Source organism: Anser cygnoides, chromosome 2 (genome assembly GCF_040182565.1).
Source record: "Anser cygnoides isolate HZ-2024a breed goose chromosome 2, Taihu_goose_T2T_genome, whole genome shotgun sequence".
Lineage (NCBI taxonomy): Eukaryota > Metazoa > Chordata > Aves > Anseriformes > Anatidae > Anser > Anser cygnoides.
In genome coordinates, this window is record NC_089874.1 from 110,496,788 (window position 1) to 110,521,276 (window position 24,489).

The window sequence follows — 24,489 nt, forward strand, 5'->3', positions numbered from 1 at the left end:
TAATTTTCCAGTGATTTTTCTTACAAACAGTGGAGTCAAGCTATGTAGCATCAAAGATAGCTGTGGTATTCTGAAAATTAAAGAACTATTATTTTGACTAAGGATTGTGTGTGATATTGTTTGACATGTTGTCTCTGTATATATGGTTTACTATACGGAACTATATGGTTTACTTAGATAGGCCTGAAATGCTTACTGACTTTAATTCTGAAAAATCTTTGGCTAAGTCGCATTAATTATGTTTCCGTGTTGGGGAAATTGCATGTAACCCTATGGGGCAAGTGATGTTTATTTGGCTCCTCTGGAAGCTGCAGAGGACATGGTATTTTATAATTTCTCTACATGTAGCTCAGTATATGCCATCCATGATGCTGATTATACTAGCATGCAAGAAAGCTACCAGAAAAAGTATGATGTGTAGACTTCAGTCTGTCCCTTTTGGCCCATCTTGAGGAAGTTGGGACAGTCCTTAAGAGCATGAGTCTGCATAACAGATCAAGAGGTGATTTTTTGCTGGCTCCCATTACAGTCTGAGGCATTACAGGAAAAAATAAATACCATGAGTGGCAACACATGAACTAAGAATGAACTAAGCAACACATGAACTAAGAAAAATGCCAACACCAACAGCTACAATTATTGACTACGTTTAGAATGTTTATGTCTCTGATGACCTGAAATATTTCTTGTGTAATCTTCCAAGTGTACAGAAAGCTGCCCTGCATGCAGAAGACTTCACTGCAAGCACAATAATGTCCTTTTCTAAAACTAATGTCCTTTTCTAAAACTAATGTCCTTTTCTAAAACTAATCAATTATGCATCCATGAGTCCAAAATAATCAACGTGGCACATTCTCTTCCCTGTTTATCACCAGTTTTCCTGATCTATCAACTGAAAAGTTAGAGTCAGAATGGTTGCAGAGAACAATTTTTGTGTGTGTGTGTGTAATAGTAAAGGCTGAGGTTTAGTCTAATAGTATAGTCTGAGGTTTGCTATTGCAAGGAGCAAGGAGGAACTCTTGGTTTGTGAGAGACATGACAAATGTAGAGATAACCTTATTCTCCAAAGGATGCCAAGTTAACCACACCACAGAAAAACAACAAAACAAAACAAAAAAAACCAACAACAAACAAACAAACAAAAACGAAACTAAAACACAGAGATTTCATACCAGTTGTAATCTATTTGGTATCTTATCCCTCCTTCCACAAGGAAGTTTAATTCTACATCTAAAGTTCTGCTTCCTTGGTGGTGCCTCAGATAGACAAATGGATAATTCTCAGACAATTCAATGTCTGTGTGGATAGCAACAATTTCGGATTAGTTCAGGACCTCAGGGTGCCATAACATTCAGGAAATGCTTCCAAATAATTTACAGCTATTTCAGACATCTCACTAAAGAGGTGATATCTGGAGCATGAACCTAATGCTCCAGTTGTCAGTAATGGAAGCTGTGAGGGCTGATGAAAATAGAAAAGTATCTACTGAATTCAATGAATAATTCCAGAAAATGGCATGACTGCTCACTGTAGGTCTTGTTGGATGATAGGATATGGTTAACTTTCCTTTAGCCATTCATGTAGTGTCTCCTATAGTGTAATTGCATAGAATATTGATTGGAGGCAATCAGCACTGCTGCAGGACTAATGCTTGCTTTCCTCTCCTTCATCTGTGGAGCAATTTTAAACCTATGTGTTAACAAAGGCAGATAATCTGTGGGGGAATAAAGTAGGAAAGCAGACCAGTAATGAAAATGATTGCTGGTATTAGTGCCAGTAACGACTTCATTTCGATATGAAAAATGTGCAGGCGGTGCAATATTTGTGGATTGAGTTACATATATTAATTTGTGATGGGTACATCTGAAAACCAGGCTTGAATATCCAGTTTATTTTTGGTACCTCTCTGGGAATCGGTCATAAACTGTAGACAAGCATGGCAGGATCCATAAAGAATTCATATATGGATTTGCCATAAAGAACACATAGCAAAGAACAGCTAATGTACCTTAACAGCCTCCAATGTGCTGGGCATATAAAGCAGAAAATTAATGGGTAAAAAAAATAAATACACAAAACCAAACCAAACCAAAAGAAACAACACCCACAAACATTGAGGAAATATATAGAGAACAAACTTACAGGCAAAGCAGAGTCTTCCTTTTTGAACCTCTGGTTTTTCGTCCACTCTCGGCTTTTTGGAAGGACCGTAATGGATTCTGAGAAAGAGACCTCATAGGAGAGCTCTTCTGTTACGGACGGGCTGCCTTTATCTAGTCCACAGTCTAGACAGCTATTAGCTGAAAATAAGGGATACTGCATATGAACACTGAATGTATGCTTGCATTCAGGACATTAAAAAATTGAACCAAGATGACAAAAATCTTGAGAAAGTAATAAAGGAAGTGCTTCAAAGAGGAATTTCAGTGTAAAACACAGCTTGTTCCTGTTTTGTCTGGAGGAAATAACCCCTTAGAAATAAAATCCTTATTTTCATTTTAGATTATTTAACTTGTTGCTTTTCGTGAGAAAGATAGTCAAGCTGGAACTTCCTGTTTATCATGAATTATCAAGTTTTTGTACTCTGTCCTTGTCTATCCAGGCCAGCAAAGTGTTGGCACTTGTGTGATGAACAATTGAGAAAAAAAAGTATCTGACAGAAAAATGTTTTTGACACATTTTCAGGTCACTGTTGACTTATTTACAATCAAAAGACATTGTGCATATATTTTATATGCATTGTGCATACATTTTATATGCTCACACACATATGTACTCACATTTCTCACGGTTGCTAGTCTAGGTGTGTAGCACCAAAACAGGACTCAATGTACAATCTTACTGTTTGCAAAAACACTATTTTTACTGTAATTTCTGATAGATACTATGAAATGACTTACTGTACAACTCTGAAGTTTAGTTACCTCCTGAAATTAGTGGATATCAAAGGAAAATTTTTGAGATCGGTACAGGCAAGTACAGAAATACTCTATTGTCATGGAGTCCAAAGTGTGATAATATACATGAGTTCCAGTGTTGCCAACTTTCATGACTGATCTCTCGCATTTCAGGACAATTTTACATTTTCCATTAATGTCCAGCTCCTAGACTCATGCAATTGGAACAAGATCACAGTTTCCATTGAAAGTGATGTAAAATTTCAGCCCCCAGGACTGCAGAGATGAGTTTACTAATGCGACCCAAATGCATTCAAAAGCCATGGAAATCAGAAGGTGAATTAAAAAGCATTATATATTTTTATAAACATTTGCATGCCCCATGATTTTTGAATCATTTCATTTACAGATTATTTTTTTTTTCCCAACACGTTGTAGCAACATTTATTTTGAAATTCTGGTATGAAAAACGTAAGCCTGGCTTCTGAACTTTGGCCTCAGATGTTACCCAATGGCCAAAGAATTATAAGATGCTTTTCATCTCTCTTTCCATCCTTAGACCTGGTATCACAGACTCTCTGCAGAAGCCCTGGCCATTTGCTACTCAATCTGTTCTAATACGACTGCTTGAGGGGCAGAGGTATCAGTAGAACAGTGAAATTAACAGCTTTTGCAACCAAGGAAAATGTCTGTGGCACTATATCCAAAGTTAAACATCTAAGTGACTATTTTAGAAACTCCATATTTGTGAAAGTTAATATAATTATATTAACAATAAATTAATACTTACTAATAACCCTTTAGGTAAGCCCTGAACAGTAGTGATGGAAAGAGCTTTCAAAATAGAAGATGGACATTCCCTGGAAGGCTACTGACAGCTATCCGGACACTGAGTAGAGCAGAGCTATCATTTTCATTAGCACTGCCAGTAACTGCCAGGGCAAAATGTTTAAGGGGTGTCCAAACCGACACCATTAGTATACCAGAATAATAGGGGAGAACCAGAAAGATGATAAATTTCTATCATTACAATTTCTGCAGTACTGGAAAAGAAATATGGAGGACATATGCATCTTTCTTGTTATGATTTGCCACAAGAAAATATACTTCTGAGAGACATATTTTTGGCAACTTCTGCACCGTACCCTTTGAAGGTTACTTCCACATTCCAAGCCTTGCAATATTCAGTACATTTTAGACATCGATGCCTCAGAGACATCACTCTGTCTTTAAAACACTAGTCTTGAATGGGAAACTTTGGGTCCTACATGACAATAAGCTGACAATGATATTAAGAAAATATATGTAGCATGGCCCCAACACAAAGGAGGGGACTAACCTCAGAACCACAACAGGATCTTTCTGTCTACCATTTTTCTAAGAGGAAGTGAACACTGGTTACATGTTGGCATACTCACAGCTAACTGATTTCCAAACTGGCTTCTGCCCAGGAAGCTGGATACCATTAGAAGGAACTGGTGACACTGGAACTGTCTCAAATGTGGGCTGATAGGCAAGGAAAAATGATCAGACTGCAGTGAAAGTCAACTTCTATGGACAGAAACTGCTACAGTTTAAGCAACAGCAAATCATTCTCAGCTTATACCCTTTAAACAACCTGTTGTGATTTGCCAGAGTACATTTTTCATAGCCGAGCCTGAGAATTAATCTTCCCCAGGCTGCACAGATTTGGATCATGTTGAGGTCAGTGATATTGCAGCTCATTGTAGCTAATGAGTCCTGCCCTGTATAATGACTGAAATTAGCTAAATAAATTGCTGTATGTAATTGTACTAAGCGAAAGGTCCTTGTCAAATTGTAATCCACCCTGCTTTTAATCACTTTGGTCACAAATCTTTCTGGGGGCTCTCTGACACATGCTGAACATCCCAAGTACCTGGCAGACACCAGGCTGTTCACTACATTTCAGGATATTTGGGCACTTGCGAATTGTTAATTGATGGATGCCCTCCAATAGGCTATATACTAACACCTTAGCAGAGAACTGAAAATACAGTTTTTGGGAAAAAAAATATCTTTTTAATAATCATTACTTTCTGCTCCATAAATCATTCTGTGCTGTGTGAAAGCAGGGGAAAGGGCTCTGAGTCTAGTGGGTGACTTCCAGGCAGAATCACCTCTCTCTGGCTGCTGGGTTTTGCCCCTTATGCTCAGCAATTTGGGGACTGATAAAAACAAATCTGAGTATGCATGTGTGTGTGTGTGTGTGTGTGTGTGTGGAGGGTATCGCAGCTCACCTGCACATTTGGGGGTGAAAAAAGTCTGTAATTTAAAAATGCTGTGAATTGTACTCAGTGAAAATGACTACAGTGCCCTCAGCCAGCCTTGTATTCTTTTTGGCTGTTTATTATCCTGCTTGGAGCCCACCAATTTGCTGCCTCAACCCCTGAGCCTTAAGGAGCAGCCCCCAACATGCTGAACATGCCCCGATGAGCCTCCAGCAACAGCTCTTCAAATTGCTCTCTGAATTGTTAAATTGGCAGTTTATCAACAAGCAGCGATGCCTCAGGGCAGTATTTGTTGTCTTCCCTTGATAAAAATGTGTCAGATGTTTAAGAGGCAGGCAGCTCTTCCAGTTGGAAACCTGAAATAACACTGCAGTTGTTTTATTCAGTTTTATCCTCTGAGCTATTTGGGTAATGAAGTCAAATGTAACATGAATAAGACCTCTCCTGAGAGAGTCCATTTAATGGGCTGCAAACTTGACAGCAAACAGGATTTGAGTCACATGGACTTCCTTTGCCAGCAGACTGTACAAACCACTGATTTTTATTTTAATTTATTTATTTATTTTAATGGAGAACTGTAGGATGTTGTTAGTACAAAATCCCATAACATCTTTACAAACATTTTTAAGACATAAAAAAGTAAGTGGATTTCAGGTGGGAGGATGGAAGTGGAAGGGTTGGTTAAACTTGCATCTGCAATTTTGGAAAATCAAACTTTGCTTAAAATCTGCTTGAGATCCAGATGGAGGTAAATATTCTATGGTTCTATGATTGGCAACTGGCTCACTTTCACTGTGTAGAATGTCTGACCCTACAAACGGTATTCAGAATAGATTTACAGCGAGTCAAGTTTATTAAGGAAAAAATCCTTGCAGCCTTGATATGCAGGTGAAATCAATAATGAAGATGCTGAAGCAAGCAACTTCTGCTAAGCACTGGGGAGCTGGAAAAGGGGAGTTGAGAACACGGCTCTGTCTCCCACCCAGCAGTACTTGCAAGAGCCTGCAGGTTGCTTGAGCTTGTGGCAGATGGATATCATGAGCCATGTACAATATCAGGGTAACTAAAAGCATCACTTTCTTGCTTTAATTTCCCAGCCTTCACAGGGGAAGTATAAGAAAAACCTTCGTGTCTTGTGTGGAACTCTCTTCTAAATGAGATCAACAGGACCTTTTGGTCTTTTTTTAAAATAAAAGCTTAGGATAATATGATACAAAGAGAGGGTGAGCTGGGAATAAAACCTTTACATTGCGTGAATTTTAAAGTTCCATGTTGTTTCTTTAGTAAAAATGAAGATTAAAAAGCTTTGGAAGCTCATATCTTAATGAATGTGAAAGGCCAACAGTCAAATTTTGTCCTTAATTAAATTGGGACAGATTTATTCATTTGGCTGGGGCTCTTGTCAAGTCAAGACTTCATATATCCTGATTTCTGAATGAAAGTGATTCATTAGACAGTTCTCATGATCTGGTACTAAAAATGAGCCCAGTGTTTACTAGCATAATGTACACAGGAATTTCCAATGGGAAGAGGAAACTAGAACAGCAAGAAGAAGATGGAGATGAGATAGATAGTTCTTTAGTAGTTACCCTCATTGTAGAAGATGTAAAAACAATTAATTGGAGCACCAAAGCAACCAAATTCTGTTGTCAGCCCTCCAGCTAAGGAAAATAAAAGCAAAAGACGTAGTCTTATAGCTCTAGTCAGGGTACAACTTGCCAGTCCTTTGGTTTAATTCATATTTCCACATGCTGTCATCATGATTGTCTTCTCATGCAAATAGCTCTGGGTTAGTTAGTGATTCTTCTTTAATTAGGATAAGATTTTCTTGTGCATTGCTGAAGTAGAATGCTCTGAGAACTCTTGAGGAGTTTTAGTTGATCACAACATACAGGGATGGGCTGTTAATGAACTTGTTGCTTCAATTCCTCCCTCCAATAATAAAATCAATGTTTTTTTTCCCCCCATTTGTATTCTGCTGCTGATTTTTCTAGGCTTTGAGCACTAGCAGAGCTGATAGTTTCTGATGGTAATAGCAGGGTACCAGCAATAAGGAAAATCAGGCCACTGTGATTAATAAACCATCCAATTTAAATCCTTGTACTGTGGCTGTCAGTCGAGCCTGTTGAGCGCAAGACTGCCTGAAATAGAGCAGAGGCACCTCAGCTGGTGCAAGGTGCTCCACTGAGGTACTCTAGTAGGGGGCAAGGTACCAGGGGTAATGGATTTTACCCTCAGTAATCACTGCACCTTTCCAGCAGAATAAAAAGTAAGGAAACGTGGCTTTCATTTCAGTCCACTTGGACTGCTAAGGGAACACTCTTGCCCTGACCCCCTTTGCTCTGTGTTGACCTACCTATACAGAGGCTGGCCACCAGGCAATAATAGCAAAAAGCCTACCAGACAGACTTTTTCAGAACAGGGAAAAGAAATGAGGGCAAAAATCTTCCACTCTCTTCTCCCCCCACCGTTTTTTTTTTTTCTCTCTCTCTTTCTCCACCCTCTGGATGACAACTATTTATGCAGCTTCACTCATCCTGTAAATCTCATCTCAGGTGACCCCAGTGAGCTAATCACCTCTTCTCTCATCATTAGCCACAGAAGAGAGCAATCCATCCTGTGACCCATCCCTCTGGGCTCCTGTAATGCTTAGGTTGTTGGGAAGAAAGTGTAAATCCATCCTACTAATGGGGAGGATTATAGAGTTATGTGAAGCAATTAGAGCTGTTTTGCTATTTGCAACACGTTTTCTTTTGCCCCCTTTGCTCTCTCCCACCACCAAAAAAAAAATAAAATAGCAGGACTGGAGAGTAAAGAATCTCCTGCATGTCACTTTAAGCTATCTTTTTACCGGTCACTCTGCAGCAGCTGTGCTGAAAAGATTTGCCCTCCCTGTCCCCTACTCCTCTTCTTCTTTGGGCTGTGCTCTTTTAAATCCAGATCGCTTTCCCAAACTGATTCATCATAAAGGTTCACCAGTGGTTGTAATGCCATGTCCAAAGACTCAGCAGAGCATGAGGGACTTGTTCAGCTGGGACTGCCTCACACAGGACTGCTCAGAATATGTCAACCTCAGCTTGGGACACAAGCATCCCCTAAAATGTGGGTCTGCTGCATTCTGAAAATGCACCCGTCCATCCCCGAGGAGCTGATAATTAGGATGGGCTTTCTAAATCCCATAATAAGCAGCAGAGATAGGAGCAATGGTCAATTGAATTGCCCAAAGGGTGTTTGGAACCTTACAGGCTGTTAGAAATGCAATCTGCTTTGTAGTCTGTTGGAGAGAGGTGTTGGTGGGTTCTGCAGCTGTGTTTGTGCATCTGTGTTTAACAGTTAGGCAAGTACCTTGCAGAACTGCATATTTCTGTGGGAAGAAGAATTAGAAGTCTTAATTACTTCTTCAGCCTTATCTTTCAGGTTCTCAAAGTGCAGAAAAAGTAAGTGAGCTGAATTTCTGAGGAGGCAAAACAATGATTTGAAGGAGAATGGATTAGAAGTTTCTGATTCCTTTAGCAAGTGAAAAAGAGTGGAGAAAAATAAGCAGGTCAAAAAACCATCAATAGTGTGTCCATCCAAGAGAATGGACACAACATTTATTTGGCTGATTTAAATTTATTAGAAAATATAAGCTCTGTCAGCATTATTAAAAACTATAAATGCATTCAGGTTTACAGATACTTGAAACAGGAGAAATGTATTAATCTAATAAGAAGTGCCATCAGCTTTTTAATGTTCATGCAAACATGCCTAAGGATTTCTCATGCAAGAAAGTCTGCCCACAGGAAACTACTGGGCGCTTCTGGAAATATTTATGAGATATATGCAAGAGGTTCTAAAGAACCCAGGTACTTAAATTAGAGACAAAAAAATTAATTTCCCCAACCATTGTATTTTTGTAATCTTAAAATAATTATGCAGCTATTTATTTTATTTTTGAATTCATTCAGGATGCCAAGCCTTGAAGAGAAGGTAGGACAAGTAGAAAAGCATAAAACAATTTCAGACAAAAGGTGTTTCCTAGAAGTTTATAATGATAAAAACTTTAATTCTTAAAGGTGAACTTGTGAGCTTATTGGTCATTCTTAAGATATCAAGAATCACACATTTAAAATCATGCATGTTGCTTTGGACTAAATTCAGACAGGTGACTGCATTCACCAAAATCAAAATGTGAAGTGAGGAGAACTGGTGCTTTTAGAGCTATCCTCAGGAAAAAGTGGATGAAGCCACCAGGGGCAATGCTCGTTTCTGAAGCCATGAAACAAATGGACTGTTAATAGATTTTTGTTTCCTATGTAAGTGAAATGTAACTGCTAGTGTACCAGTTGCAATCGTGCTGGCAGGTGTTTAATTGCTTATGCATATTTGAACCCCAGTTGCTTCATTAGAGAAGCTTTACTTCACTGCTGAGACTGCTGAGTAAATAACAAGTGTCCCCAGAAGCCAGCAGAAATTTGAATAACTGCCAAGAGTAACTCACCAATTTACAAAAAAAATAAGGGAGTAAATGTTAGTCTTGATAGGAGATTGCAGGAGAAAGGCTGGCAACAGATACAACATTATGTTACACGTTATTTACAAAACTGTGCGCCATCTATTGTATTTGGTTTCTTCCCTTCCTCTTAAAATGTAGCAAATACAGCATTAAAAGCCTGGACTTAATGTCAGGAACTGTTACTGGTTGGCTGTACATCGTCAGCAGAAAACTCCTGTCTGGTAGAAGCCTTCATGAGCTACTTGCAAAACACATAAAAATTAAGCTCGTAAGCATTTTCATGGATGCATCAGCTACTTACAGAAGAGTCATTGGTGCCAAAGATGTCTCGCACGTCACGGACTGTGTGCTTGTTCTTCTTCCTCAGGGTCTGTGTGTAGGTGTTGTACCTCTTCTGTACGGCGGCAGCTTGCGTTCGGGTCAGAGTAGACAGCAGGGCTTGGCCATCCTCCTCTTCAGCTCCCGAGATCAGTGTAGATAGACCTACATCCTGCAGCCACTCGGCCTCCAGCTCCCCTTCTGTGGAGGAAGAGAACAAGTTATGGGCTTGGCTTGATGTGGAGGGAGAGGGGGGCAGGAAGGAATGGAGGTGGAACAGAGGATCACTGCATTAGCGTATACATTGAGAAGACTCCATGCCTAAACTTTCTTAGGCCACAAGCGCAAGCTAATTTGATTTTTGTCAACATACTGCCAGCTTTCGTTTTGGCAGTCTCTGCACAGGAGACACTTAGGAGAAGAACAGAGGAGGTGTCTGTAAACTGTGCATTAATGCTTTCACGTGAAGAAGGCAGCAGAGTATACCTAGCCTGATATAGTAAGCTTGCTAAAAGCTAACCCTTCATTCAAGAGCATAACACCCCTCAGCTATCACTTAAACCACATCATAACAGATGAAACCATTTGGCAGGTGGAAATTAAGTTGTCATTCCATTTCAAATAAGCAAGAATACTGAAGTAGTGATACAATACAATAATGTGTTTCCACATGAAGGATGAGAAGATTTAAGCTGCATAAAAATCCTCAGCCAGCTAGCTAGTAACCACACGCTTTATGAAGAGGACACATTGAGAAAAGGTGGATGTCCACATAGTCTAATAGCTTGTTTTGGACAAGATGATTAAGAGCCAGAGCCACCCACTAATGAGGAAGTAGGGGTAGGTATCAAAGAGGGCAGGCAGGGGTGGAAGGTGCAGAAATAGCTAACTTTGCACGCTAGATATCATCCAATTTCTAATAGTTAAATGCTGGCTAGCACTCTACACCCCAGGGTTTCTTGATACCCAGATCAGTGACTAATAGCTTATCGAGTCCTGTTCAATTCCTGCTTCCCAACTGGATCCACAGTGAGATTATGCACTGTGTGAAACATTGCTTGCTTTCTTTGGGTTTTGGTTTGCTAACTGTTATGTTGAGTGAATATTTCCTGTCACTGTAGGACAGGGAGAAACTTCCAATCTACCTTCTCTGACTCATTTTGTAATTTCAAATTTTGCTGTCATTGACATTTTATTTATCTGCTTTCTGAAGTAAACAATCATTGTCTTTTTAAATCTCTTTTCACACAGGAGATTTTAAGGGCCTTCATTTTTATTCTGCTTGTGAATGATCCTAGCTCAGCAATATGCTGTTTGAGACAAGGCAATCAAAACAGTAATTGTATTCCAGCTTTGACTGAAGGAAAGGTATTGCAAATAAACACATCAAAGAGGAAATGGACTAATTTGCAGACTGTTCTGTAAAACGACTAGTCAATACGCTCATTGTTCCTCTCACAGAACTGGTCTTAATGGCAGGCTGGTATTCCCACTCTTTCTGTATTGCCTCTTCTTGACACCACCAGATTGCAGACAGATTGATGGACACCAGTTTACAGCACTTTGGCAGTTAGATATACAAAAGGGAAAATTACAGTTCTCGTCAGCAGGGGCAAGGGAAAGCAACTTACACAAGTGCCATCACTGACTTCATTGTTAATTGCCTTGTCTCTTTGCAAAGCTCTAAAAAAATATCTGCTGTTAAAAACCTAGCTCTGTGTTAGACTGGGTTGTGACTAGTTCTGTATCCCATGAAACTGCTTGTCTCCACTCAGATACTTTCCACATTCACAGACAGGATGACTGGCTGTTCCTTTTCCTCCTCTGTCAGTTTTGAACCTGTAGTACTTCTGCCATCCTCACTCTAACAAGCCCTCTTTTCATTTCTGTATGTTTATGTTCTAGCCACATCCATTCATGTTCCATTTTCTTAATTATATTCATTTTGGCTTTTGTCCTGACATATTCTTTCCAAGAATTTAGTTTTTAATCAAACTTGGCTTTCGTGATGCTATGAAAAATAGTAAAGCAGACATGTAATTCTGCCTGCTTACCAGCCACCCCTGTGACTTGTTTTCTCTGGCTTTTTTCCATTTCCTTTTCCAACTGTTCACAAACAATAGGCTAAGAAATAATGACAACAACCAAAGGAGTAAAACTATTACAGAGAAGGAATTCCTGCATTAGAAATCCTCAAAATTTTATGAAAATACTTTTAAATGAGGGCTAATAAAATCACATCATTTTACAAAACATTATTTTTGCAGTGGTAGCAACTTACACAGCATGGTCTTGACACTGGTTGATTCTGCTCCGTCAGAAGATAAACAGATAATAGAGAGGATTCCCTCTGGCTGGTAGTTCTCTCTCTCTCTCTTTCTCTCTCTCTCTCTGTTTTTTTTTTTTCCTTTTTGTTTTTTTTTTTTTTTCCTTCACTTAGAGACTGCTAGGAAAGAGGTGTGACTTTGTTTGAATTTCAGATGTAAGCCCAAATGACTCACACCATCTCAGCTTTGTAACGCTAAGTGTTAAAAGGAGTTCTGCATGTCACTGCCATCTTAAACACCCCATGACTTCTGCTTCCCCTGCATTTTCATCCCTTGTGTCATTTATTACGATCTTCTACTTTTCTTGCCCTTAGTTACACATGTCAACAGAATAAGTGCTCAGATATTTTCCTATTGCACATGTTGTCTGGCAAAAAGCAGCATTATGGCTTTGACAATATCATTGGTGCCTGGCTGCTGCCACCCTGTTGGTTCCTTCCTAAGGATTCTGCACCTCTTCCTCTCAAAGAAATCTCAACAGGGTGACAAATATTTGTTTTAATTTTATCCTGGGGACTTCCACATCGATTTCCAGTGTTTTGATCCTTGGCAAGGAGTATTATCCTATTAGTAGCTTAATACAACTCATGATTGTTTCCAAGATTTATAATCTCAGACTGAATATTTTACTGAAGTTAATAAGTAGTACAAGCACTCCCTTGTTGTGTGTGGGTGTATGTAATATATATGTGTTTAAAACAACAGTATGAAGGTAAATGAAGTGTGGAGATGTATTGTAGTTTACATTGTGGTCTCATTTTTAATTCACGACAGAGAGGAAAAAATCAATGTAATTTAATGAGGCATAATCAGAGAAAGGATAACATGGGACTGCAGCACAGTTTGCACTGTTGTGAAGATTTAGTTCAGCAGTGTTGAGAGCAACAGAGAAGCTTGTGAGAACTGGGAACATGGGTTCCTGTATTGCCTTGTCCTGCTAATTTAACTGGCTTGGTACCTCACAGATAAGCGACCTTCCCCTGACACTGGATACAAGTCACAGACTGTTCATGTTGACAGCTGCATGAAGGAGTCACCATGAGATTCACAATCTCAGCTTTCTGGGGTTTCCAAGCTGCAGAGCATGATCAGACAGGAGTTTTCACGGAATGGCTGAGGTGGGATGGGACCTCTGGAGGTCACCTACTTCAACCGCCTCCTCAAGTAGGGTGCCCAGCACCACGTCCAGGCAGCTTCTGAAGATCTCAAAGGAGGAGACCCAACAACCTCTCTGGGCAGCCTGTGCCAGTGCTCGGCCACCTGCACAGCACACAAGTGTGGCCTGGTACTCACAGGGAGCCTCCTGTGCTCCAGTCTGTGCCCACTGCCTCTTGTCCTGGCACTGGGCACCGCTGAAAAGAGCCTGGCTCCATCTTCTTTGCACCTTCCCTTCAGGTATTTAGGCATGTTGCTAAGATCCCCTCCTGAGCCTTCTCCAGGCCAAACAGTCCCAAATCTCTCAGCCTCTCCTCATAGGAGAGGTGCTCCTGTCCCTACAACATCTTTGTAACCCTCCATCGGACTCTCTCCAGTATGTCTAGGTCTCTCTTGTGCTGGCCAGCCCAGCACTCTGGGTGCGACCTCACCAGCACTGAGAAGAGCAGAAGGATCACTTCTCTTGATCTGCTGGCAATACTTTTGCCGAGTGCACCCAAGAGACTTTTAGCCTCAAGGGCACCTTTCCCCAATGAGGTCAAACTGATTGAGGCAGATTGCTTTTCTGAGTTACTATAACAATAACCAAAAAGTTTCAATGTTACACCTTGATCTGTCTTTTTATGAGACCACAGACCATCACAAAGAAGTGCAGTTTAGACTTAAGCTGACAGATCGTGGCCCTCATAGCAGACTGCGACTTTTGGTAAACAGAGGTCTTCCCAAGAGAGCTCTACCCGGAACTAGTGAGTTGGAGGTATTCCCCATGGGAACAATATATAGTTGGAGCTAGATACCTCTGTGTAGGGTACTTATCACGACTGGTTACACTTTGGTTGCTGAGTAAAGTAGCACCCTTTCCCCCTTTTCAACGTTTTTCCTGGTAGCAGAATGAATGACATCCTATTGCATGTAAAGGTAAGAAAATACACCGTCACTCATGTTACTAATTGCATGGAAAGAATACACTATTCTTTCAAAATCTATCCTTAGATCAGTTATTCCCAGGCTCGTGGTCATGATCACAAAAGGGCTGCAGCAATCTGTGGGTCATGACCCCAGAAGAAATTCAGTTTCACCCTATAGTAGGAGCTGGTATTTTGTGTTGCACAATATAATGCATTTGTAAGTGGGGTCGTAACTGGAAAAAAATTGAGAACTGCTATTCCAGATGTTATCAAATCATCTAACACATAACTGCATAACAACGAGCTAATGCAAATTATTGCATGTTATTCCAAATACATTATGAAAAAGGAGAGGTGAAAATGTTAAGGGAACAGAATGAAGTAATAATACCTTCAGCATAATTTGTACAAGTGATCAATGAATTTTAATGAGCTAAGAGGCTGAACGACATAGGCATCTGTGTATTCAAACTCATTTCTAATCTCTCCTTGAATTACATCTACATTGGGCAATCTCAAGAAACAGGCAGTTATCAAATTTCTGATAGCACCGAATGATATCTAACCAAAAATTGCTTCAAGACTTTCATAACTTCTGCTTTATATCCTACCAAAAGCCAGAAAGTGGAAAATTCCAATATACTAAATGAACTTTTAGCTCCCTTTTTAGCATTTGGTTTAGATTATTTAATGCTGGAGATAAAGTTTTCATTTATTGCCTCTCTTTTCTGGCTCAAACTAGTCTGTATTTTAATCTTGCTCATACTGGGTGGGAAGGAGATCAGGGCATCACCGATCAGACAAGGCAAAGCCAAGGTGTGAGGAAGAAGTGGTGTTCACATGCTTACCATCAGCAGGTTTGAACTCCAAAAGCGTTGCTTCTTCAGGCCCATCTTCACTGCTCTCCTTGATGCTCTCCACTTCACACCAGAAGTCCTCCATGGAGGTGCTGTCCATGGAGGCTTGAGAGTTGGAGCGACTGAACGCAGGAGGAGGCGTGGACTCATTGGAAAGCATCCTGTTAATTCTTCGGCAGCGAGGAAGAGATTTTCTGAAAAGAGAGAGGGATATAAGAAATAAATATACTTTTTTTTTTCTTTTTTCTTTTCTTTTTTTTTTTTTTTTTTCTAGCATGTAGACAAGATGTGCAACTAGGGCTTCAAATATAGCTGTACCAATAAAGCAGGAACAAGATGTTGGAGGCAATATGTACAGTTCTGGTGGTCTTCATGATCTCTGTTGCTCATAACAGTTATGACTTGAAATTTGTTTTGCATCTAACAATTTATCTCTTTAATGACTTTTAGTGGTTTACACCCTAGAGGGGAACTCAGGATATTCAATTTCTTTTCCTAACTCTGTCACCCATCTAATGAGGCAATGAGAAAATATTTTAACTTTTTTATGTCTCAATTTTTCTTTCTTTCCCTTCCTTTTTTTGCTTACTTGTTGAAATTCTTCAGTGAAAACTTCTTCGGGGAAAAGTAGTTAGACTTGGGAACACTGAAATATTTTACAAACTTGACTTCAGTAGCTGTGCATATTATAAAGAAAAAAAACATACATGAAATACTTTAATCCAGAAGAATAGTTACCTTTTCTGTTTGAAAATCCTATTTAAAATAACTCATTTTTTTAAAATGAAATTAAAATAAATGAAATTTTAACAAAAATTGTTTTTGAAATAAAATAATATTTCAGGTCAAATGGAAGGTTTTGATCTAAGCTTTAAAGAAAATTGATTCGCTAAAAATCAAATTTCAAGTTATGATTCAACATAAGGATTCCTTTCCTTAAATTATTTTAGGATTTTTAGTAAACCAAGAAATTAGATTCTTGTTCCTTTGTTTTTGTCTTTTCCCATTGTAAATTCTTACAGCTGAAGATAGTTACACAACTTCATAGAAAATTTTACGAAATACCCACCACTAAAGTCTTGTCTTTGTTTTTTCACATTATTAAAACAGCAATACTATGAGCAGCTTTTGTAAGCGTAATTACAGTAATTACAGTAAACAGTAATACCAACCAACAAAGGAGTCAGGAGGTAACATAATTATGGCAGAGAGCTAGACTACATGAATTAATGGAAAATTATGTCATAAGCTCTTCTGGCCTTCACTTATCTGAATTAATTCAAATATGGTTTCCCTTTCTCTTCCTTTCCTTTATGGCATCATCCTGCCAACAGCCCTTTGTTTAAAACCACAGACATTACTTTTACTCCATTAAAAAAAAAAAAAAAGAAAAAGACACTTCCTTTTCAGTGTTTCCCCTCTTGTCCAAGGTCTCATAATGGATGTACAAACATTGTGTTATTTAATGAAGCCAACTGGACATGCTTTTCCCTGTTTGCATGGCTGCTGCTGCATCCCCCCTGCCCAGCGAAGGGCTGCCTGCTTCCCTGAGCTTCCTGGAGCCTCTTCCCGTCATCTGGGTGGTCCCAGGCAATTCTCTATGCGTTAGGTCTGAGCCCAAGGTTGGGAAGTTGCAGTGGATACAATGCAGCACAACAAATCCATCTTCTCTGATGTTATCAGTGCTTGATGAAAGCAAAGCTCAGGCCTTTGCCTCTTTCCAAACACAGGGGGGTGTGATGCGGACAATTTGGTTGCCAAACCTGCCCACGTGCAGCTAGCCGGCTGCTGACAGGCAAAGCTTTCAGACAAGTGGCAATATTTCAGCAGAATAAAATCTGCTGTTATGCTATGGAGACAAATATCCCCCAGAAAAAGAGGTGCCATCTTCAGTGTTTCTTCTTTTTTTTTTTTTTTTTCTTATTTCCTCACAAACAGCAAATGACTGCCTGTTTTTAAACACATTACTGAAACTCTTGTTGTTTTAATTAGGACAAGCCCCAGTCGCCAAATACGAGAAGAATTTGCGACACAAATGTGGTTAAAGCTATTGGCGTGCTTTCCGAGGAGCTCTCCCGCTGGGGAGACGTGAGATCTTCAGCTGGTGTTTGTTTGTGAAGCCTCATGTGACCAAGGTACCTGATAAACCCTAACTGCTGGAGTTTGCTGCTGGAGGTTGTGGGACCTCTGTTTTCTGGGTTTGCTTTTCTGCCTTCCTTGCATCACCACCAGCAAGGAAACAAAGCTTCAAGCTTTGCAGAGCTCAGATATCATGAGTTAATACTGTGCCGAGTGTCCCTAAGCAGAGGTCTTAGCTAGGAGAAGCCAAACCCCTGAGAAGCAGCCAGGAAAACTCCGTGCCTTCAGCCGGGAGGTGGCTGGGACGGGGAAACAGCCCCCACCAGCCAATCACTTACTGCTACAAAAAGCTGCGCTCCTTTGTTTAAGAGGTGATAGCAAACACAAATAAGGAAAAAGGCAAAGTTTCCTGGCACTCCAGAGACATTTGGGGCCCCTTTCCACCCCGCGCTGTAGAAGCAGAGAGCCTACAGCAAGGGCTGGTGTCAGGCGGGTGGTGGGTGCTGACCTCCCGCTACAGCCTGTCCCTCCTCGGCTTCCTCTGTAGCCCAGGGCTCTGCCCGAAAACCCCAGGCTGCTGCCCACTGGGTAACCGATATTAGTGTTGGTCTAAACCTTTGTTAAAACAAGTCCACCCATCTGCTGTACAGCGCAGCCCGGAGCTCCTGCAGCAGCACTCACAGGAAGAAAAGCTCTCACCATGCGGGAGTCAAAGGCGTGCTGGGATGAGAAGAGGGCTTTTTCCCTCACAGCATTGCTGCCTCCCATCATTTAGTCATGGTCAGGGAATTTAAACATTTCCTGCCCTCCCAATGTGAGTCTTGACCATGACCCTTGTGCTCTTCGGGCACCACACCAGACTGATCCCCGGGCTTTGACTCCATCAGCACTTCAGCTAACTCAAACCAATGCTTTTTATTTCACCATATTAGGATGAAAGAGGCTTTGCGGGTTGTTTCTTTTCTCCCCACAGCGAGTATGTTATTTTGTAATATTACCATACCAAAAAGCTAAATGCAAAACAGACCATGTAGCCTGGCAACAACTGCTGTGACAACCAGCTTTACCAAATACGTCTAAGGTTACCGGGTAATCAACATGCATTTACAACAATATTAAAAGTATGGAGCTTATTTGGAAAATCAGCTGAACAAAGTCTCCTGAGAACCTCATATCTGAGACTTGTTATCTCAGTACAGATAAAATCACACTGTGTGAAATTCCCGTAACAAGAAAGATCAGGCAGAGATGTTTTATCCTTATTGGTAAACAACTGAAATTTGCTTCCCACTGGTCTGGTACAAACCTTCTCCAATTATTCTGAGTCTTGCTATTAAAAACTGACTTGTTTGAAAAGATCTCCAGTTGCCATTTTGACCCATATACCTGGAGCTTCTGTGCTGGAGGAAGTGGTCTTTCTTTTATGTGATAATGGCAGTTGTCTCCACTTCCTCCAACCAAAGCTGCTAAAAACAGTTTCAGGAAAAAAGAAATCCTACTAAGGAAGCAAAGCATATTCTTCACTGCTTTTAATTCATTCTTGAAGGACACAATGAGCACTGACTGAGCAAGCCTGTCTCAGAAACAGCTCAACAAGCCCAGGTTGCCTGTCACCTGGGAACTCTGGCAGCAGAAAACCTATGCTCCCAACAGATTTCTCACCCTCTAGGCTTTCTGGCTTGTTTGTCCTTTTCCTCAGTGTCTGTATAGAAGTTTACAAGGGTAATATATATATATATTTTTCTACTAAGCCAAGTGTTGTTCTTACAGAAATTCTGAACAGCAGTCTTGCTAGACAAGTAGCAATCACGAAGTTCATGCTCCATTTCATTTGCTCCCTCACACACAGATGCAGTGGTGAGCTAATCTGGAAGGCTGACTAAAATTCAATACAAAAGGGATCTCAGATCCTGGCTTCCTAGATGGAAAATGCTAGGAGAAAAGGGTGAATCTTAAAACATGAAACAAAACTACAGTGACTCCACTGAATGAGCTGAAACTGTTTTCAGGATGCAAACAGAAGAAAAAAAATACCAACACAAACACAAATACTTGAAAAGGAAAAGAGGCAAAAGTATACTACAATGGCCAATGTTATCAAAAAAACCTCTATTGCTGGGCATTGGTCACAGAAAAAAAGAGTTAGAGTGCGAGTAAGGAGAAACATGATGCTATCGTGTAGAGGGCTTTCCACGGAAAGTTTTTTGCAAACCTGGGTATTTCCATTGGGCACAAGGAAGCTGATTCAACAGCATGTGACTCCAGGTTTGCACTGGTGTTGTGTTCGCAGTGCTGATGAAATGCAATAGCAAAGCAGGCCCACTGAACTTACATTTTATGTTCTGTGTATCACGTAGAAGTGAGCTTCTCAGGGTCTGACAGCACACATTGATTTTGGGATAGCCATGTCAAATCCAGTGAGCAATTCTTATCCTATCCCCAAAGCGAAGGTTAGTCAAACCGCATGAAGAGCTGGTTCAGTGACACCTAATGATTGCTCCCAGGCTGACTAATGATAAAGCTAGGCTTGTGTTTTCAGTTTAATTAAGTAATGTGTGGTAAAGAATCCATAAAATAGATGAGGAGCAATAAAGACACCTTGTAGTTAAAACTAGTATTTAATCCTTGTTTACACAAAGACAGGACATCTAACTCTTGTGGCTCACCGTGTTTCACTCCATTCAGCAGGTTCTGAACCTGCTTCACCATAATTAGATGCATTTACAGGAGTAGGGAAGGTGAAGAAAGTAAATTCTCCCGGTCATTTTAACACCAAGAGCTACCGATTCATATTGTAATCATTCTATCAGTGTATCTAGTCAGCCCAGTGAAGTCAGTAGCACCTTCATAACACAACAATGTCAGAGTACCGTGCAGTTGTCCGTCCCCTGTCTTTCTGTTTTTCAGTTTATCATAACGACTCACCAACTTCTGACAAAAAATAATTACTCTATTTCTGCTCAGCTTTTCCCAAATGTAAAAAAAGGGACGTTAAACTTTTGACAAAAAATAATTATTTCTGCTCAGCTTTTCCCAAATGTAAAAAAAGGGATGTTACCTTGCCTTGAGAAAGAAAAAAACATTTCTTCCTTTTTGTTATGAACATTTTTGTCTGTTCTGAATTTTTATGAAGCAATCATGTACCAATATTTCCTTTTTTATTATTTATTTATTTTTTTTAACATGTACAAGCTGTAGGCAAAGGAGGAAATGGTATCTTTGTTCACAGTTCATGACTTGTTTTTAGGCAGCACTCTTCCCCCAAATCTCTCGTCTTCTGGTTCCTTCCTGCAACCCAGATCCACTGCTGTTTGCTGTCTGCTTGCTTCCTTCTCTTTGTGCTCAGTGGCATCTAATTACAGAGCGGAGTCTATCTCAGACAATATCCCCCCAACTCCATCTGCGTACTTCTTTTTCTGGTTATTTTGCAGATGTTAGGAAAGTTGGACCCTTAAGTTTTACCTTTCTTTCTCTAACATCTAGCATAGCAAATATGTAACATATTATGCTCATTGATTTCCCTGAAGTGTCACTGAGCCTCTCTTGCAACAGAGTGAGAAGAAAAATACAACTTAATTTCAGTAAGAATCTTTTCATCCTGTTGCCTAACAGAACTCCAAAATCATATTAACTCATTGCTTCGTTACAAAGCTGGGTTTGAAAATAAACAGTTATTACACAGAGTTATCACATTACTATATCAGCTAGACTAGGAAACACATGAATTCAGTACTTGGCATGTCTTTGTATTCTACAAAACATTCTACAAAATATACTTCTGTTAACTATTCATTTTATTTTTAAAGATCCTTTTCTGTCTCCACAAGCATTTTTTTTTTGACCAAAGGGACTTGTTTAACTAGCATTAAGACTTAAAGGCATAATAGAGAAAAGACTTATAAGATTTAAAGGACTTGCGATACTTAAAAGAGTTTCATTTATTTATTCATTACTCACCTGCAATGTAGTAGCAGGAGTCAGGACATTCAGCTATAAAGTCCGCACACCAGTGTTACCTGCCAGCGTTTAAAAATGCATTTCACCTTGGCTCCTTCAGCTCTCTTTCGCAACTTTTTCATAAGTGGCACGGAAGTCCCCCATCTACAAGGGTCACATTGTGACTGCTCTGCGGCTGAGCATGGAGATTGCAGAAGAATCTCTCTCTGTTTGTGCGTGTCAGTGTGGGGGCTCTCACAATCAGACCCTTTGAGCTAGGGGAGTGCGGGAGTATACTTTCTAGGTATTGCCTGCTGGCAATGATGACCTTTGGGGACATGACCCAGACCTCCCCTCCACACTGGCAATCACATCATTTCAGAGCTGGCTTGATGCAACTGAGAACTATATGCACTACATAGTTTCAATGTGTCTGTCAAAATCTGAAAGTGACTGTATTTTGTCTTCATTGTCCTAACAAGGCTGTTTCTAAAGGGCAGAAGGGATTCCCAAATGATTAACACTAACAAGAGTATGTTCTGTTACCCCCCCCCCCCCTTTTTTTTTCCCAAGTGAATTGGAAAAGAATTCTTTTCTTATAGATTAAGAGGCAGCATGATACACTAGTTTTGAATTCTTAAGATTTAGCAGATCATGGCAGAATATAGTAGATGTAAGTTTCAACAGGTATGGACAAGATAAAATCCATCTAGACATGGCCTACAGCAGGCCAAAGTTGTGGTTGTGTGCAGCCAGTTTAAACACCGTAAAAATTTCTAACACATTTCTGTTGTTAAATGTGACAAATTCTTCTGTTCTGTTGGTGTTTGCTTAAACCCAATTAATTATTTTTTATGAAACAAATCCACATATCTAGGGCAGACCAAGGTTTCTGAGGAAGAAACATATGCACGTGGGCCATGTACTGTAGTTTTAGTAAAACCCATGATACCAGAAAATATTTGATCTATTGTGCATGTATAGTACAAATGTTTTGTGTCTGAATACTGAACCCAGTGAATCTGTCAGTTCACTCTACATACACCTTAATGCTGATCAGAACCTCCAGGAGCGTTGGGCTCAATGCCCATGCACTGAATATATAGTTCATCTACTCATATTGAGTAGATGGCTCTAGAAATTCCATCTGTCTGGCAGTCATCCAGAGTGACTTCTAGGTAGCTGAGCACCCCAAAATCCAAGGCAAACCCTTCAGATTTGACTTGGGAAGAATTTGAAATCAAGATCTATGATACTACTATAAGATACCAGTCCTTGGCATGAAGTGCTTGATTAAGCTGTATGGTAAGGATAAGGCAGACACATTTCATTCTGCAGCTGGGTGCAAGCAGCTACCTAGTGTATTACCCCAGGTAGCAAGGGAAGATGAAGCAGAATTGCATGAATGAAAACGAAAGGGGGGAGCACAATTGCATTAGATCCTATCTAAACTAGGATACTGCACCAAGGCCAATATTCTTTGCTACGTTCACATGGTTCCTCCTCAGACGGCTGTCTGTGGCAGTGAGGAAACTGTCACGGAAGGCTGTGGAAAAGCTGTATTTCTCTTTTGCTTCCTACTGCCCTGGCAGTGTCACTTCTAAGGTAAGCAACAGCTGTGTAAGCACTCCCAGGGGGATCACAACATCTCAAGCCCACTGGAGTATGTCAGGCCACTATGCATGCGTGCATGTGCAACTACAAATACTAAGGAGGTTAGGAGGGTGCGGGGCAGTGTGCAGACTAGGGATCTTCTCTCACAATAAAATTGATGAGCCTTTGTCAACAACTCACACTTAGCCAGACTCATTATTTACAAAACAACTGGATACAGTTAAAACTACAGGAAATATACAGGTTTGAGAAATCAGATGAAGCTTAAATCATCCAACAAGCAAAGAAGCAAACCAATTAAAACCCACACGGGATGTAAAATGGACAGCATTAAGAGACTTTTGGCTCTAAAATCGCAAACTAGATATTCTAAAGAAAAAGAAATATGAAAATACTTGTCAGTCATGAAGAAAGCACTGAAATATAAGGGGTCAAACTTGCTACAGCTCTCAGTACACCTCCTAATGTTGCCTACATTGATGTGGTAACTGTGGAAGAATATTTACTTATTTTTACTTTAGGCATTATTAAAGGACCTATCCTTTCAACCAGCATGATTATTATCGTTAATGAGCTCAGAGTATTTATAGGACTTCGTCTCTCTGAAGCACTTCAAGAGACAAATGCAGTCATTTCAGCTGAATTAAGCAAACAGCATAAAGAACTGGACCATACTATCCATTGGAAGGCTTCTAATGTGATTACATACATTACAAGTATAAGCTCTTTAAGCCCCTAATATAACCAAAGAAGGGAGGCAGATACTTCCAGAGAGTGAACATGTAAACTAAATGGGAGCTTGATGTCATGCAAAATGTCTTTGAAGTTTTCCTTGTGCTTTGCTTTCAGTGAACTCCAGCTGTTGCTCTGTCCCTTCCTATAATTAATGCACACTTTTAAGTAAACGGTTTTTTTTGAAGGCTTCAGGAACTAAGCAAACAAGCAGTACTTATTTTCGTAAGACAGTGTATTTTCTTTAAATGTTTTAATTTGTATGGGGGGAGATGGTTAAGCTACAAAATATGAATGTCTCTAATGTATTCATTTACATTTTAGTCATGACTTTTATCAGTTACCCTGCAATCCACAGAAAACATTTTGAACACCATACTAATTAGTATTCACAGGACTGGACTGAAATAATGTTGAAATGCTGAAATACCTTGATTTTTTTAAGCTAAACATTTAAAGTTATTTTATTGAAAAACAATGTTTATGTTGGGAAGATACTGCTAAATCTTTCATCAGAGTGTGGAGCAACTTCACATTGTCACTATTAACATCCTGGATCAGATTTTCAGATAGCTATAAACTTTTACAACCTCACTGGTTTAATTTATCCCTTATGTTAAACTCAGAACATCCTTCTTTGTGGTACTGCTAATGCTGAAGTTATTACAGATTACAAAAATTGCATGAACAAATTTACTTCTCACCATTTAAATTTTTCTCTGCAGCTCTGGGTTGGCTGTCAGGCAATTCTGAACCCTCAGACTGTATTTTCCATAGTGTATTGTACTTTGCGGCACACTGAATCAGTGAGAAGGAATGAAAAATTTGCTGGAAAATATTGTAGCCAAATACAAATCAAGATGTGTGCATAATTCTATTTTTCGCCACTCAAGCACATTTGTAACGATTATACGAGTTGCTT

General features: G+C 39.9%; 1 protein-coding gene across 5 annotated transcripts in view; it reads right to left on the minus strand.

Annotated features, from left to right (window-relative positions):
- The window catches only part of ARHGAP28 (Rho GTPase activating protein 28), a 76,398-nt gene that overhangs the window by 19,046 nt on the left and 32,863 nt on the right, over positions 1-24,489 (minus strand). For all 5 annotated transcript variants that reach the window (XM_048077080.2, XM_066992797.1, XM_066992795.1 and 2 more), the window contains 4 exons: positions 15,198-15,400; positions 9,943-10,160; positions 4,316-4,403; positions 2,143-2,300 (listed from right to left, as the gene is read on the minus strand). In XM_048077080.2, the coding sequence (XP_047933037.1) occupies positions 2,143-2,300; positions 4,316-4,403; positions 9,943-10,160; positions 15,198-15,400 (667 nt within the window). The remainder of the gene's footprint in view (positions 1-2,142; positions 2,301-4,315; positions 4,404-9,942; positions 10,161-15,197; positions 15,401-24,489) is intronic.